At 42.8% G+C, this 14,565-nt stretch overlaps 1 protein-coding gene across 1 annotated transcript; it reads right to left on the bottom strand.

Moving 5' to 3' along the window:
• Positions 1-257: 257 nt before the first annotated feature.
• On the bottom strand, positions 258-3,290 carry LOC136460700 (uncharacterized). The gene is made up of 9 exons (XM_066460302.1): positions 3,196-3,290; positions 2,297-2,580; positions 1,910-2,032; positions 1,558-1,802; positions 1,263-1,469; positions 1,060-1,152; positions 579-680; positions 343-481; positions 258-274 (listed from the first exon to the last, which is right to left on the bottom strand). The coding sequence occupies exons 1-9, from the start codon at positions 3,288-3,290 to the stop codon at positions 258-260; spliced, it is 1,305 nt and encodes a 434-aa protein (XP_066316399.1).
• Between the last annotated feature and the right edge of the window lie 11,275 nt (positions 3,291-14,565).

The raw sequence follows: 14,565 nt of genomic DNA, 5'->3' as shown, positions 1-14,565 counted from the left end.
AGCCTGCATTTCGAATTGGGTTCAAGATCATGATTTTCAGTTCAATAAACTATGAGAACATAGATGTTGTTAATATTACCTTTTGTACTGAAGCTTGCTGTTGGGCTGCTTGCAACATTAACATAGCTTGCCTAAGTGCTTCTCTATCAGCCTCCCTTTCCTTGTTCATCTGTTCAAGCTGACGCCTATGTTCTTGCCTCTCGGCTTCCCTTTCAACTTCTTGAGCTTCTAGTCTATCTTGCAGCTGTCCAAACGATTCAATGAGGGCTTCCTCCTGTTGCAGTTTGCGCTGGTAGTCCTCCGATAGTAGCTCCTTTCTAGTTGGGTACCTTGCAAGGTAACCATTAGCATGCATCTTGTTTGATTTGATTTTTCTCATTTCCTTGTAGGTTGATTGGAAAATCTGGTTCTGCTCCAAGTCTGAGACGACATTTGCGTCAGGCCTTGACTCCAGCTCCATAATCTTCCTGGTTGCATTGTCCTAACAAAGCAAAGACATTTAGTTAATTAAAACTTTAATTCTAAGCGAGGACAGTTGCATCACTTAATAAGGGTTGTAAAAACTGCTTAATACTCACATAGACTTCCCTAGATTCCTCGCTTGTCCATTGTCCATTTTGTTGGTGGGTCATCATAAAAAGCTCCATATCATTTGGCTCTTCACCAGTTAGTTGGTCCCTCTAATTAGGCAAGAATGTAAAAAAATTAGCCATATTTCATAATCTAGTGAAATGTAGAAGCTTTTATAAACTGTAAAGATCAGGAAGATATCCACCACGAATTTAAAAACAGAAGATAACAGAAATATTTATTGCTATTGAAAAAGAACAGGAATCCAAGTTCTTCTTTTTGTTGGCACACATTAGTTTTAGTACTTTTCAGCTTTCTGTATACAAGGATGCAAAATATATTTTTTTGTAGTGGGCAGTGGGCTAAATATCTCTATCAAATACAAAGACTATATAGGTTATAACAATATCATGTCATTGTCATTCGGGGGGCACAAGCACAAACCATAAAAAAATGCCTGAAGGAAAACCTTGTGACAGAATTTTTTACCTTCTCATAGCTCAATTGAGAAAAACCCTTTGATCCTGTAACATGGTGTATCTGTCGATTGTGCCGATTCTGAGAATTCTTATTGCTAATCCTCTGCACAGAACCAGCAATGATTTGATTTTTATAAAATCAACAGTGCGCAAAACATAAACCTTGACGTCAGAAGTGGAATTGGCAAGTTTTTTTAAAAATTGGGAACAAACCTGGAATTCTTCGGTGCCAAAATACGACACCAGATAGTGCCACTCAACAATGTCTAATTCTTCTGGCCTATGTCTCATTCTCTCTTCATAGGTGGTGTACGCCTTGTAGGTAGCACTAAATGTAGATCGCCATCCTTTGTAACGGTCATTAGCCACCGTCCATATCTTGATTCTGTTCGCCTCGTTATCCTCAAGGTCCCACTTAGCCTGCTCAAGGTAAAGCCTAAATAAATTACTTCTTAAACAATAAATTGGTATTGAAATTTTGACATCCACATGGATAACAGAAGCTTACCAGCACATCGTTTGCTATTGCAATTTTGACATCCACATGGATATCTCTCCATGTTCTTACTCCGATGAGAGGTGCTCTTTTCCTCGTGAACAGTGTTATTTCATCAACAAATATTCGTTTGTTTGAACCTACAGGTCCTCCAAGCCTAGAGAACTGGATGCTAAGCTTCTGAGACGCCTCCCTGGTTCTCTTGTTTGTTGCTGTCCATCCTTTCAAGTTACCTCTTGGCTTCCTCTTTTTGGAGTCTTGTCCATGAAAAACAATTATATACAAAGCAAAACACTTAAAAAACTATTGACATAGTTTAAAATTAACTGAACCTCACAATAAATTGAAAATATTCATTACTTACTAGTTCCCTCTCCCTGTGGAATGAAACACCGAGCATGAGATGGTCTGTTTACTGGCGGTGTGGGGTTGGTATCTTCACTTGAAAGTACTACATCTGTATGATGATTACTGTCCACATATGCCACTGCAGAAAATATTGGTCACTTGTGTAAGATATGATATGTTTGTGAAGGAATATTAACAATAGACATGTAGGGACAGATGTTATATTACTAATATCATTCAGTTGTCCTTGCACCCTTAACCATTCTTTGTAAGTTTTGGTGGTGTCATCCCTGTCGATATCTTTCAAATCTGGGTCAGCCAAGCTAATATTAGTACAAAGGCTTCTCCAATATAAAATAATACAACAATTTTGAAATATATAGGAGTCCAACATAACACTTACCCGTGAATCGGTTTTCCTTATGCATGACGAGCAACCATTCCTTGTAAGCATCAATTGACTCCTCATCTTCATCTATATTCTCTTCCCTAATGGGTCTCCTTCCAGGTACTTTCAAGGGTGTTATGTTCACATTCTGGTCTATTTTTTGTTCCTTGGACAGCAATAGTCTGACCTGTCTTACCTCCTCATTACATGCTATCATAGCATCTGCATTGACTTCTTCGATTTCGTGTAATGTTGCTGCATTACCACATCTCCTCTTGTAGTACAAATAGTCCCTTACCCTATACCCCAATTGTAATTTGATTGCAAGCAAGTTACTCAGGGTGAGATCAGCCCTAGTGATTCTAATAGTAGAAGACTCTTGCCCCCCCGGCAATCCCTCGCAAGTGAAATAGAGAGTCCATGTTTGATCCGAGCTGCCAAATATTACAATAGTATCAAACTTAAGCACTAGTGATGATACAACAATATACTTAAAAGGAAACCAGTGTACATATAGTATGTGTACAGACAGAGAAAGTAATTAAAACTTAGTGCCACTTATTTGAACTATATGTACAGACAGAGAAAGTAATTAAAGTAAACCAAAAAAATATTTATACTAGGAAACACTAAATATTGCACACTTGTTCTTCTTAGCTTAATTGATAGGAAATGCTTACAGTCCCATTCTAAATTAGAAATATGTATACTATGTGTATGGACAGAGACCAAACTCATTAATCCCTACATATCATTAATCCCAGGCATTCGATCTACATTATCCCCATGGCGCACTGCTTCCTGCATGTCCCTGCAGCGTCGATGCTCTTAGGCTACATTTTTCCCAGAACATTTTCAAGATTATATATCTAAAACTCTAAACCCGAGATGTTGAATCCAAAAATATGTGTTACCTATCATTGGTCTCATTGATTGGCAGGGAGCTCTCTTGTTGATCACCAAGTGCTGCTGTCGACCCGGATGAACGTGTTGCCCCAAAAAGGGACATGGTGGCGTTGGGTCTGTATGAACTTGCCGGCGCCGCTGCCGGAGTTGTTGGCATCCCGGACGAACGTGTTGCCCCAAAAAGGGACATGGTGGCGTTGGGTCTGGATGAACTTGCCGGCGTCGCCGCCGCCGCCACCACCGCTGGAGTTGTTGGCATCCCCGCTCCTGCAGGTGTGCGCATCGACGTCGAGGACGGAGGTGTTCCACTCGTTGGAGTTGTCGTCATGTTCGACTTCTCTTTGGTGGAATCCAAAAACCCTAACCGTGTGGAGGCGGCGACGTGGTAGATGAGGAAGTCGCGAAATAAAAGGGGGCGGCGTGGGGGGAGGAAACGGGAAGTCGCGAAATAAAAGGCGGCGACGTGGTAGATGAGGAAGTCGCGAAATAAAAGGGCGCAAGAGTTTTTCGTCACGGACCGTCCGCCAAGAGTAGACACCCAAACTTCTATGAAACGCTGCTGGAAGCCAACATTGCTTTCTTGGTGCCACTCAGTCCCAGATGACTCAAACTTCCAAAGTAATATAAGTTTCTTTTGTTCTCCCTAATTCTCACTCATGCCAAGTGTGGGAAGGATTTCTGCATAAGTGAACCACGTGAATGGTATATATGTAGGGCATGGAATTGAGTATAAATGATATGCATTGATAAATTGGTAGATAAACCCATAAAGTGTAGCATATTGAGTGGCATGATGAAGTTAAGTTGCACCCACATTTGACTTCATTACAAATAAGTGATAGTATATATAAAAATTTACCGTGAGATGGATATATATATATATATAATTTTGGCTAAGTCCCTAAATTTACCATGAGATGGACATGCTAAAATTTGTTAAGTCTGGATTTTTACCATGGCTTGGATATTGTCAAATTTGATTTTTACCGTGGGACAGACATATGCAAAAATGGCTAAGTCATAGCAAAAATTCAGACTTAGCCATTTTTGCATATGTCTGTCCCACGGTAAAAATCAAATTTGACAATGTCCAAGTCATGGTAAAAATCCAGGCTTAACAAATTTCAGCATGTCCATCTCATGGTAAATTTAGGGACTTAGCCAAAATTTTATATATCCATCTTATGCCGATCGAGCTGCATGCATGCTTCTCCGATCTAATGAATCGTGATGCGTGTGGTGGACTTAGCCAAAATTTTCTGATGCGCTGCCTACCAACCCACCGGATGGTCCGCCAAACGATCTGGACGGTCCGCCACTTGTAGCGGACGGTCCTCTGAACTCCACGGACGGTCCGCAGTACATAGGAGAATACTTCAGGTATACGTGCGGCTCGGACGCAGGGCATGGCCGCTTGCCCACAGCCCACCCCGTCCGTCCCTGCCTGACTCGCTTCTTCAGGGGATCCTCAGGGGGCGCTGCGCACGAGGGTGATTCAGGGGGCGCTGTGAACGAGGGTGGAGTCGCGATCCTCAGGGGGCGCTGCGCACGGGGGTGAGGGCGACCGCCGCCACTACTCGGCATCTGGACTCCTCCGACCTCCGCTCCACTGCCCTTCGGACCTCCATAGAGGTGCAACCCGTGGATCACAGAATCAGTTTTGAAGGTATGAGAATCAAAAGCTCCCAGCCTCCGATGTCTAATTTGTATTACCATATAGCTCGCTAATTGTGCTGTAATGTGATTAATTTAGGTAGAGTATAGCTGATTTCTGCCCTGATTTCCACGTCGATCGATCAATCAGACAAGCCGTCCTCGCGGCGAAAGGTACGAGATCACTATGGGCTGCACATATATAGTTCAATTATGTATGTAAATACGCTGGCTAAATTGGTGATCATCGTTCATCTTCATCACGCAGATGTCAGGCGATGATAGGAGTTGGATGCGCTTGCCTCGTTCTTCAACCGAGTGGCAGAACAAATTCATGCAGTTTTTGGACAGCACATATAGTGGCACTTCGAGGGGTGGAACTGCAGCATGTCCGTGCCATAAATGTCTATGCATGTCACACAGAACACGGGCTGTGCTTTAGATTCATGTCCTTTCAACAGGGTTTGCTGAAAGTTTTATAATGGAAGGGGAAGGTTCAGCTGATGTGGTTTTTCACAATGAAGATGCAGGACCTAGTGATGTACAAGTACACAATGACGACCCAGCAGCAGCAGATGTACAAGTACAGAACGATGATGAAGGTGCACCACATGATTCTGGAGTAGACAATGAAGAAGGCGGCGCACCGAGTGAAGATGATGAGGCCAGTAATTTGATTAAATCCCTAATCAGAGGTGAAATACGAGGAGAGATCGGTGATGAAGACGAGCCGAACGAGCAAGCCAAGGTCTTCTTCAAGTTACTACAGGAGGCAAAAAAGGAATTATATCCAGGTTGCGAAGATGGTACAAAGATATCTTTTATTGTGGAACTTTTCCAGGTTAAGTGCATGTATGGGATAAGTAACAAAGCATTGGAGGGGGTACTCTTTCTGATCTCAAAGTTTCTCCCTAAAGGTCATTGTGTCCCAAACACAATGGAGAAAGTGCAAAGGGTGGTTCGCGATCTAGGCTTGGACTATATCAAGATAGATGCATGTGAGAATCATTGTGTGTTATTTTGGAAGGAATATGAGAAGCTGGATATATGCCCCAAATGTAAAGCATCTAGGTGGAAAACAGATGACCGTGGTGATGGCCATGTGAACGATGGTCATGATAAGAAACATCATCGTGTCCCAGTCAAAATCCTTCGGTACTTCCCTCTCACACCTCGGCTACGCAGATTGTACATGTCAGAGAGCACGTCATCAGAAATGCGTTGGCATGAGGAAGGAAGAATAGATGATGGCAAACTACGTCATCCTGCTGACTCCAGGGCATGGAAGCACGTGGACAATATGTTTCCACGATTTAAAGAAGCTCGTAACGTCCGACTGGGTCTTGCTTCTGATGGCTTCAACCCATTTGGTATGCAAAATGTTACTTACAGTTGTTGGCCTGTTATCCTAATACCTTACAATTTGCCTCCTTGGTTGTATGAGAAACAATCTTATTGGATCATGTTGATGTTGATACCTGGCAAGAAAACTCCTAGAATGAATATTGATGTTTACTTGAGGCCCCTCATTGATGAGTTGAAGGCGCTGTGGAATACTGGTGTTAATTGTAGGGATGTAAAGGCAAAGGAAAACTTTACACTCCGTGCTATGCTACTTTGGACAATCAATGACTTCCCTGCATATGCGATGCTTTCTGGTTGGAGCACAAAAGGAAAATTTGCATGTCCTTACTGTCACAAGGATACAGATTATTTGTGGTTGAAACATGGGAAGAAGTTCTGCTACATGGGACATCGTCGGTTTTTGCCCTTAGACCATCCATGGCGCATGAACAAGATGAGCTTCAACAATGAAGAGGAAACCAGAGAGGCTCCAGTTCCACTGTCTGGTCAAGATGTATTAGACCAATATGCAACTTTTCATCCAACGGGATTTGGAAAGGACATATCAAAAAAGAGGAAGCGTGATGAAGACGCAAGATGGCACAATTGGAGGAAGAAGAGTATTTTTTTTGAGCTCCCCTACTGGTCTTCTTTGATCATAAGGCATAATTTGGACGTGATGCATATTGAGAAAAACATATGCGAGAGCATATTAGGGACTTTGCTTGAAATTGAAGGGAAATGTAAGGATAGCGAGAATGCCCGCCTTGACATGGAACATCTTGGGATCAGGCAAGATCAGCATCCTGTGATTGATGATGACACGTACACCTTGCCAGCAGCGTTGTACTCTCTAGACAAGGATGACAAGAGGATTTTATGCCAATTTCTTCAAGGAGTGAAGATGCCTGATGGGTTCTGCTCCAATTTAAAGAGATGTGTTGATGATAAAACATGTAAGGTGTCTGGACTCAAAACTCATGACTACCATATTATTCTACAAAAACTATTGCCCTTAGTCATTAGAAGGATTTTGCCAGAAGATGTTGCCAGGCCATTGATTGAGCTCAGTAGGTTCTTCAGTGCACTTTGTTCAAATGAGTTGGTGCCAGCAGATCTTGACAAACTAGACAGTTCAATTAAAGAGACTCTTTGTCAGCTTGAGATGGTTTTCCCGCCTGCATTTTTTGACATAATGATTCATTTACCGGTCCATCTAGTTGAAGAGGCTAAACTAGGAGGGCCCGTGTGTTACAGATGGATGTATCCAGTAGAGAGGTATCTACGTACTGCTAAAGGATATGTCAGGAACAAGGCACAACCAGAAGGATCAATAGCCGAGGCATACATAGCTGAGGAGTGTCTTACATTTTGCTCTCGATTCTTCGACGTCGACACCAAGCTGAGTCGAGCTGATCGTCATGAAAATACAGTTGTGAATGAGCCTCCAAGTGGTCTAAGCATATTTAGTGAAATTGATTACAAGAGGAGAGGAAATAAGCTTAAGAATTTGGAGAAAGTTGAACTTCAAAAGATGAGGCACTACATAATTACTAATTGTGATGAAGCCAGGAAATGGGTAGAGTAAGTCGCAATTTTTACCACTAAATTTATCTTTTTATCTGCGTGTTTGTAGCATCAACTAATAATTTGGTGCACTTTGATGTAGGGAGCATAAGACACAACTAACAAGGGATAGTTCAATTAACATTAAAAAACGACACAAGGAGCATTTTGTAAGATGGTTTGAAATCGAGGTATGTAGTATTATTTTATATTTTTAAATTCAACTTTATGGTCAGACCGACGTAGTAATTAACCGGTAGATGTCTAACTTGATTTTTAAATTGCAGATAGCAAAACTATATGAGAAAGGGGAAGCAAGTAAACTGATGCATGCCCTTTCTCAAGGACCTGACCCTCGAGCTCGTGTGTTGAATAGAGTGCACATCAATAATTGGCTATTTCGGACAGCTGCCATAGAGAAAAGTCTCGTGACACAAAATTCTGGTGTCCTTGTGAAGGGTGATGATAGTACAGGCAACATGACCTGGTATGGAGTCATTAGAAATATAATCTCACTGGAATTCCCACAAGAAAAAGAAGTTATATTATTTCAGTGTGATTGGTATGATGTGCCGGCTACCAGTACCAGCAGAAGCAGAGGGTACACTAGGGACAAATTTGGTATTATCGACATTGCTACTTCCATGTTCAGATATTCAGATGAACCTTACATTCTTGCTTCAAACGCTGAACTGGTGTTTTATGTCCCTATCGTGAACAAGCCGAGATGGTCTACTGTTGTTTTGGTGAGACCAAGAAATTTGTTTTCCATGCCAGACACAGGAAATGATGCCGATGCACTTGATGTGGGAATCCAAGAAATGAATGAATCAGGCCAAGGTCAGGAATTCTTAAACTGGTCAAGACAAGATAGGGCAGGCACAACTGGTTCTGCCGCCATTATTAATCAAGTGCGTAGCGAAGCAATTCCCGAACCTATTGATGACTATATTGGTGATGATGATTCTGACGACGATGACACCTACATTGATGATGGGGTTATTGCACCAGTCATGGAAGAAAATATAGAAGATGATTTCTTTGCTTGAAGACAATTTTTTTTGTTGCACTGTTTGGTGGGAAGGGTCAATTGTCCTTCATATGCATATGTCGCACTTTATTATTTTTTTCTTTTGAACTGATGACATGGTTAAGTTTGAACCGTTGCATGGAACCTTAATGTTCGTTATGCTAATGAATACCTCTTGAGATAAATGTTTTAAGTATTTGAAATAAAGAGGTAAGTGGAAAGTTTTGAAATAAAAATCACGATTGCCCAAGAGTAATCACCGGTCGGCAAATGTTTGGACAAGGAAAGGTTCATTAGCGTGGTCACCATGTGACCGATGGTGCACGGTCAGGCATTTACTATCGCTAACAAAGTGACCAACCACCCCGGTACAACTTCAAGTACTAATTAACATCCACGCATACTTAACATCAAGTACTTAACAGCAACTACTACTTAACAGAAAGTTTCAGACACCAGGCATAAGGACGGAGATGCCGAGATGGGGCCAGGGTTGGGGCATTTTATAACTCATAAGGTCTTCAATCATATCAAATAAATTAAAACCTGAGTTACAACGAACACACCTACATAGCGCAGTGGTGTAGAAGGTTTTATCTGAACCAGAGCTCCATGGTTCGAATCCTGTGGGGAGCACTTTTTAATTTTAATATATGCTTCCCCAATTCTTTTCTTTCAATACTTTTTTTAAGTTTTAAATTCGTTGCAATTATCAAAGTATATTGCAACCAAAAATAAGCGTTGCACTTGAACACAATTTTCGCTTCGACCCCATAGATTTCGTTGCAATAAAATTTAGCACTTGCAACAATATCAAAGTATATTGCAACTGCCAAAAAAGGTTGCAATTGACCCCCACTTTTGCTTCGCCTCCAAGAGTTCTCGTTGCATTAAGTATCTAGCATTTGCAACGCTTGTCAAATTTTATGCAACACAAAAAAACCGTAGCAATAGTCAAAACCAAATGCAACTAACGTAAATGTAGTTGCAGTACTACCACACAATTGCAACCAAAATCAAGTCTATTGCAACCATTTTTCACCATTGCAATATCGTCCACCAAATGCAACAGAGCTTTGCAACATCTTGAAAACCGTTGTATTAAAGGCATGTATCGCTACCATTTTTTAGAATGGTTGTAATACAACAATCTCTGGCAACCAAATTTTCTACGTTGCAATTCTTCGGCGTTGCAGTAGACCAAAAATCTTGTAGTGTACAGACCCCGATTCTATACCTTCTAGGGAGCAACAACGTATGCTTAATAATGCAATGAGGGAGGTTTTTAAGAAAGAGGTTTTAAAACTCTTGCATGCTAGGATCATCTATCCTGTCTCGTATAGTGAGTGGGTAAGCCCTATCCAAGTTGTGCCAGAAAAGGGAGGCATGATTGTTGTTAAAAATGAAAAGAATGAATTAATCCCCCAAAGAACCGTCACTAGATGGCAGATGTGCATTGATTACTGAAAACATAACAAGGCAACAAAGAAATATAATTTTTTGTTGCCCTTCACTAATGAAATGTTGGAGCAACTGGCAAATCACTCTTGCTTCTATTTCCTTGTTAGGTATTTAGGTTATCACCAGATACTGATCCATCTAGATGACCAAAGCAAAACCACTTTTACATGTCCATATGGAACTTATGCTTACCATAGAATGTCTTTTGGACTATGTAATGCTCTAGCTTCTTTCCAAAGATGCATGATGTCTATATTTTCTGATATGATTGAATAAATCATGGAAGTTTTTATGGATGACTTCTCTATTTATGGAAAAACTTTTGATGATTGTCTCAAAAATTTAGACAAGTTTTGCAAAGATGTGAAGCAAAGCGCTTAGCCCTTAATTGGGAAAAATGTCATTTCATGGTTAGAGAAGGCATAGTGATTCAAGGCAGCCAACAAATCTCCCTTCTTTCACATCGATCTGCTTTCCAATGTCCCGAATTGGATGAAGAAGTAGTTTTATGTTTATGACTGCTTAGCCCTGGCCTTGCCCCACATGCTCCCACCTCCTCTACTATTGACAGAGAAAGAGAAAGTTCCTGAGTCTGAGCAGGAAGAAGCGGACAAACTCAAGAGTGACCTGCAGGATTATCACCGGAGGAGAGGGGTTACTGATCAGGTTTCCCTAGTGGCCTTTTTTTGGAGGTGGATCCAGCCCCTAAGGGAATGGGCATCCCTGATGTGCGACTCTCCCAACGCTGTCATTCTATTAGAGGAGTCCATCGAGTCGATGACCACACTTCAGGTGCTAGTTGTTACCAACAAGGTGCCAGGTCCAAAATCCCAACACACAGGCAAATACTATCTGGTGGAGCCTCTGAGCTCGAAGCTAAGAGATGATGAGAACTCGGTAAGGTGTTAGTTGTTTGGTGACTAGTTCAGGACCCACTCTGATTTCCTTGTGTAACTTGCTCCATTTTGCAGGATCACCAGAAGTACTACTCCAGGGCCCCATTGGACAAGGTCTAAGAGCAAAGGACCGATGGTGTGGATGCATCCATTGGTAATGATGAGATGTCCACAATTTGAGAGGAGTTGAGTGCCATCATCCCTGCTCCTCGCCCAAGCCATATCGGTCACAACGTGTTGAGTTTAGGTGTATAGGTGAGGAGGCGTAGGGCTATGACAGAGTCTACAAGCACCAATGAGGGGTATGAAGCCCCCGAGAAGAAGAAGAGGCAATGCCAAGCATAGGCATCGGTAGTGCCAGGTATGTCGGTTTCTCTTGGCTAGTCTTGGCCTTGGTTTTTATGAATTCGGCTTACCGTGAGTTGTTCGTAGTGCCGAGGGCTCTAGGGTCACCCAGACCCTCCAATGACATGCCGTTAGCTAGGATGGTCTCGATCGTCGGCAGCTTTGGCCCGAACATGGAGTATGTCCCCTTTGAGCATGGTTCTAGAACCTCACGCAGGCAGTTGTAGAAACCTATGCTGTTGGATGTTCCTAGTGATTAGAACATGTATGTTCAATTCCTATATCTCACGATCTTGTTAGGTGATGGGTTCCTGATGCTTGTTGTTTGGGCATAGTTCTTGGTCGAATACATTGTCAACCAAGAGGTTGCCTAAAGCAGTAATGCTAAACAGTGCTAGCGAGACCGTAGCTAAAGGAGTTCACCCGAACGAGAGTGAGGACTTCAGTATTTTAGAGAGGATTTGGGTCGCTCGTACCCTTAATGACTTCATATCTAGTTTTGACATAGGCGCGCCAGCTTTGGAGGATGCTCGGTAAGATGTTTCTCTGGTGATCTAGGCAGGACCTGCATAGGGTGGACCTACTTGGGTCCCTAGTCTGGGTGCCCAAGGGAATGAGCCTATCATTGAGCTAGTTTGTGAGCTTGGCATATCAGAGCCAGCCTAAGAAGTTATTCCAGTAGATGGCCTCATGAAGGTGTTGCTGTGGGTTGACTCTCCCTATAGGTGGATGACGCCCGCCTAGTCCCTCTTAGGTGTCGGGCCGAATGAGGAGGGGGACGTCCGTCGCTGCAAGCTTTCAACACTAAAGGTGAGAGCTTGTTCGATGATGTCAAAGAGCGGCGTCGTCTCATCTCTGGTTTTGGAGAGCTAGATAGGATGGCAAAACACGCGGATAGTCTATTCGTTGCGCTGTGAGCCCTGGCCAACGCCATAAAGGCCAAGTGCATCATACCTGGGGATTCCCTTAGTGCTACCTTGGAGGTATGATCCATGTCAGGTGCCCTAGCCCTCGAGTGTCAGGTGCCCTTGGTTTATACTCAGGGCCACGCAGTGGACCCAATGTGTCTAGCCCCTGTTTCTTTGGTTGATTCATTCTGAATGAAGCTAAGAATTATGTCATCTTGTTCTTGTATTATCTTCAAAAGAGTTCATTGGCCCAGTCCGCGTTTATTTGGGAGAGGTTCTCTCGTTCAGGCGATGAAGCAAAGTCATGGATAGCCGAGCTAGGGAGGGAGGTGGTGGCCCTGAAGTGCCATCAGGATGAGACCTAAGGTAGGGTTTCCGCCAAGACCTTCCTCCTTAATGTTTGGTGAGGCTTGTAAAACCTTTATTACCTCTTCAGCTGCTGCCGAGGCTATTGTCAGGTTGTCTCGAGAGAAGGCTGCTTTCCATGTCTCTGGCTCCGCATATTAGAGGGAGAGGCAGAAGCGAGCACTTGCTCAAGAAGAGATGGAGAAGCTCTGAACGCAGATCCAAGGTGTGTCTTGTTTTTGGCAATGAATTGTTTCACAATTGTATGCAGATTTTGGACTGATACACTATGTTCATAGTGGAGTTGGCTAAGGTGAGGTGCCTTAAGGATGAGGTTGCTGAGTGTAAGTCCCATTATGCAAACCTAGAGGCTATGGCTGCTAAAGCTGAGCGGCTACACATAGAGACCCTTTTGGCCATGGAGGAGAAGTACATGTCTCAGGTGGCATCCCTTGAAGGCGAGCTTCAGAGTGTAGGTGTGGCTAGCCACGCTGCCTACCTAGTGGCCTATGCTTAGCCAGGAGGGCTTGCCTCTGCATCAAAGGTGGCTTCCTAGCTAAGGGCGATCTCAAGGCTCCTAGAGGAAGTTGCCTAGTATGGCTTATCCACTAGAGCGCACATGGCACTATTGATTATCAAGACAATCTACACTCACTTGACACATCGGCTCTATCAGAGGGAAACCTGCTAACACAGATCCCTTACTATATAGGTAGATTCAGCAACATGCTAGAGAGCCATCCGAGGCCATCATTTGTGATGTGGATCTCTCCATGATAGTGCAGGGTAGTATGCCTGATTCATAAGAGGATTTGGGCAGCGCTTGAGGCCATCATGTAATGTGCCACACCTGACTTTTTATGCTCTATCTTTCACTATCTTTAGTTTTTGATGCTGGCTTAAGCTTTGGACCAACTGCCTGGGGATTATTTGGTTAAAATGAAACACTTTGGTCGAGTCCATGCAAGGTCTTGTTAAGACAATTATACCATTTCAAGGCCTATGAGATATTGATCAGTTGAGAGAGTAAAAGTAGGTGGCACGCATGGTTATCATTGTAGCCCACGAGCATGTTGATAAATTAGTATAACATATGAACTTGCTAGATAGGAACACAATAGCTATAAAGGTTAGCCCCCGAGCAACTCAGAGAGATTGTTCATAAGGTACTTGAGAGGTCACAATTTATTCATGTAATAAATAAACGTTCTTTGCAAGATGTAGAGGGCCGTAAGGATAAAAGATAAAATGTTGACATAACCGTGGGTCATCGGCTACCTTCTCAAGATCAAACAATGAGGTCCGTAAGGGTCGAGGATGAGGGGTTGAAGGTGACGATAGGCTATTGATCCAAGGCCATCGGCAAGAGCTTCTTTCTCAGCCTCACGTAGGGGAGGCTCGGAGCCTCTGAGTCGATGGCGTCCCTCTCGCATTGGTAGGTGCTTTGGAAGTTCCCCAACACTGTTGTCGCAAAACCGACCAATTTATAAGAATACAAGTACAATGGCAATCCGCAAGCGGTCGCACTGTCATACTTGAACCCATATAAACCCGGTAGTCCGTCGAGTACCGCGACGGGTCTCGATAAACGATTTACAACAACCAAGATCGTACAGGATTCAACATACATGCCACATATTACATAAAGTTCACAGATACTTTTCATCATCAGAGTACGAATAAAAAGTTATTACAAACTGAGTTTGATAAATAAAGCGGAAGCAAATAAGTTTGAAGATAAAGTTTCCAACATAGTTTGATACAGTGCCAAGCCAGATCACGGTCCACAAAAGCAAAGATAGGAATTACTAAAGAAGCCTGCCCAAGGCT

Source organism: Miscanthus floridulus, chromosome 1, assembly GCF_019320115.1.
Source record: "Miscanthus floridulus cultivar M001 chromosome 1, ASM1932011v1, whole genome shotgun sequence".
NCBI classification, from domain to species: Eukaryota; Viridiplantae; Streptophyta; class Magnoliopsida; order Poales; family Poaceae; genus Miscanthus; species Miscanthus floridulus.
The sequence above is the reverse complement of the archived record's forward strand: the minus strand, read 5'-3'. Positions and strand labels throughout refer to the sequence as shown.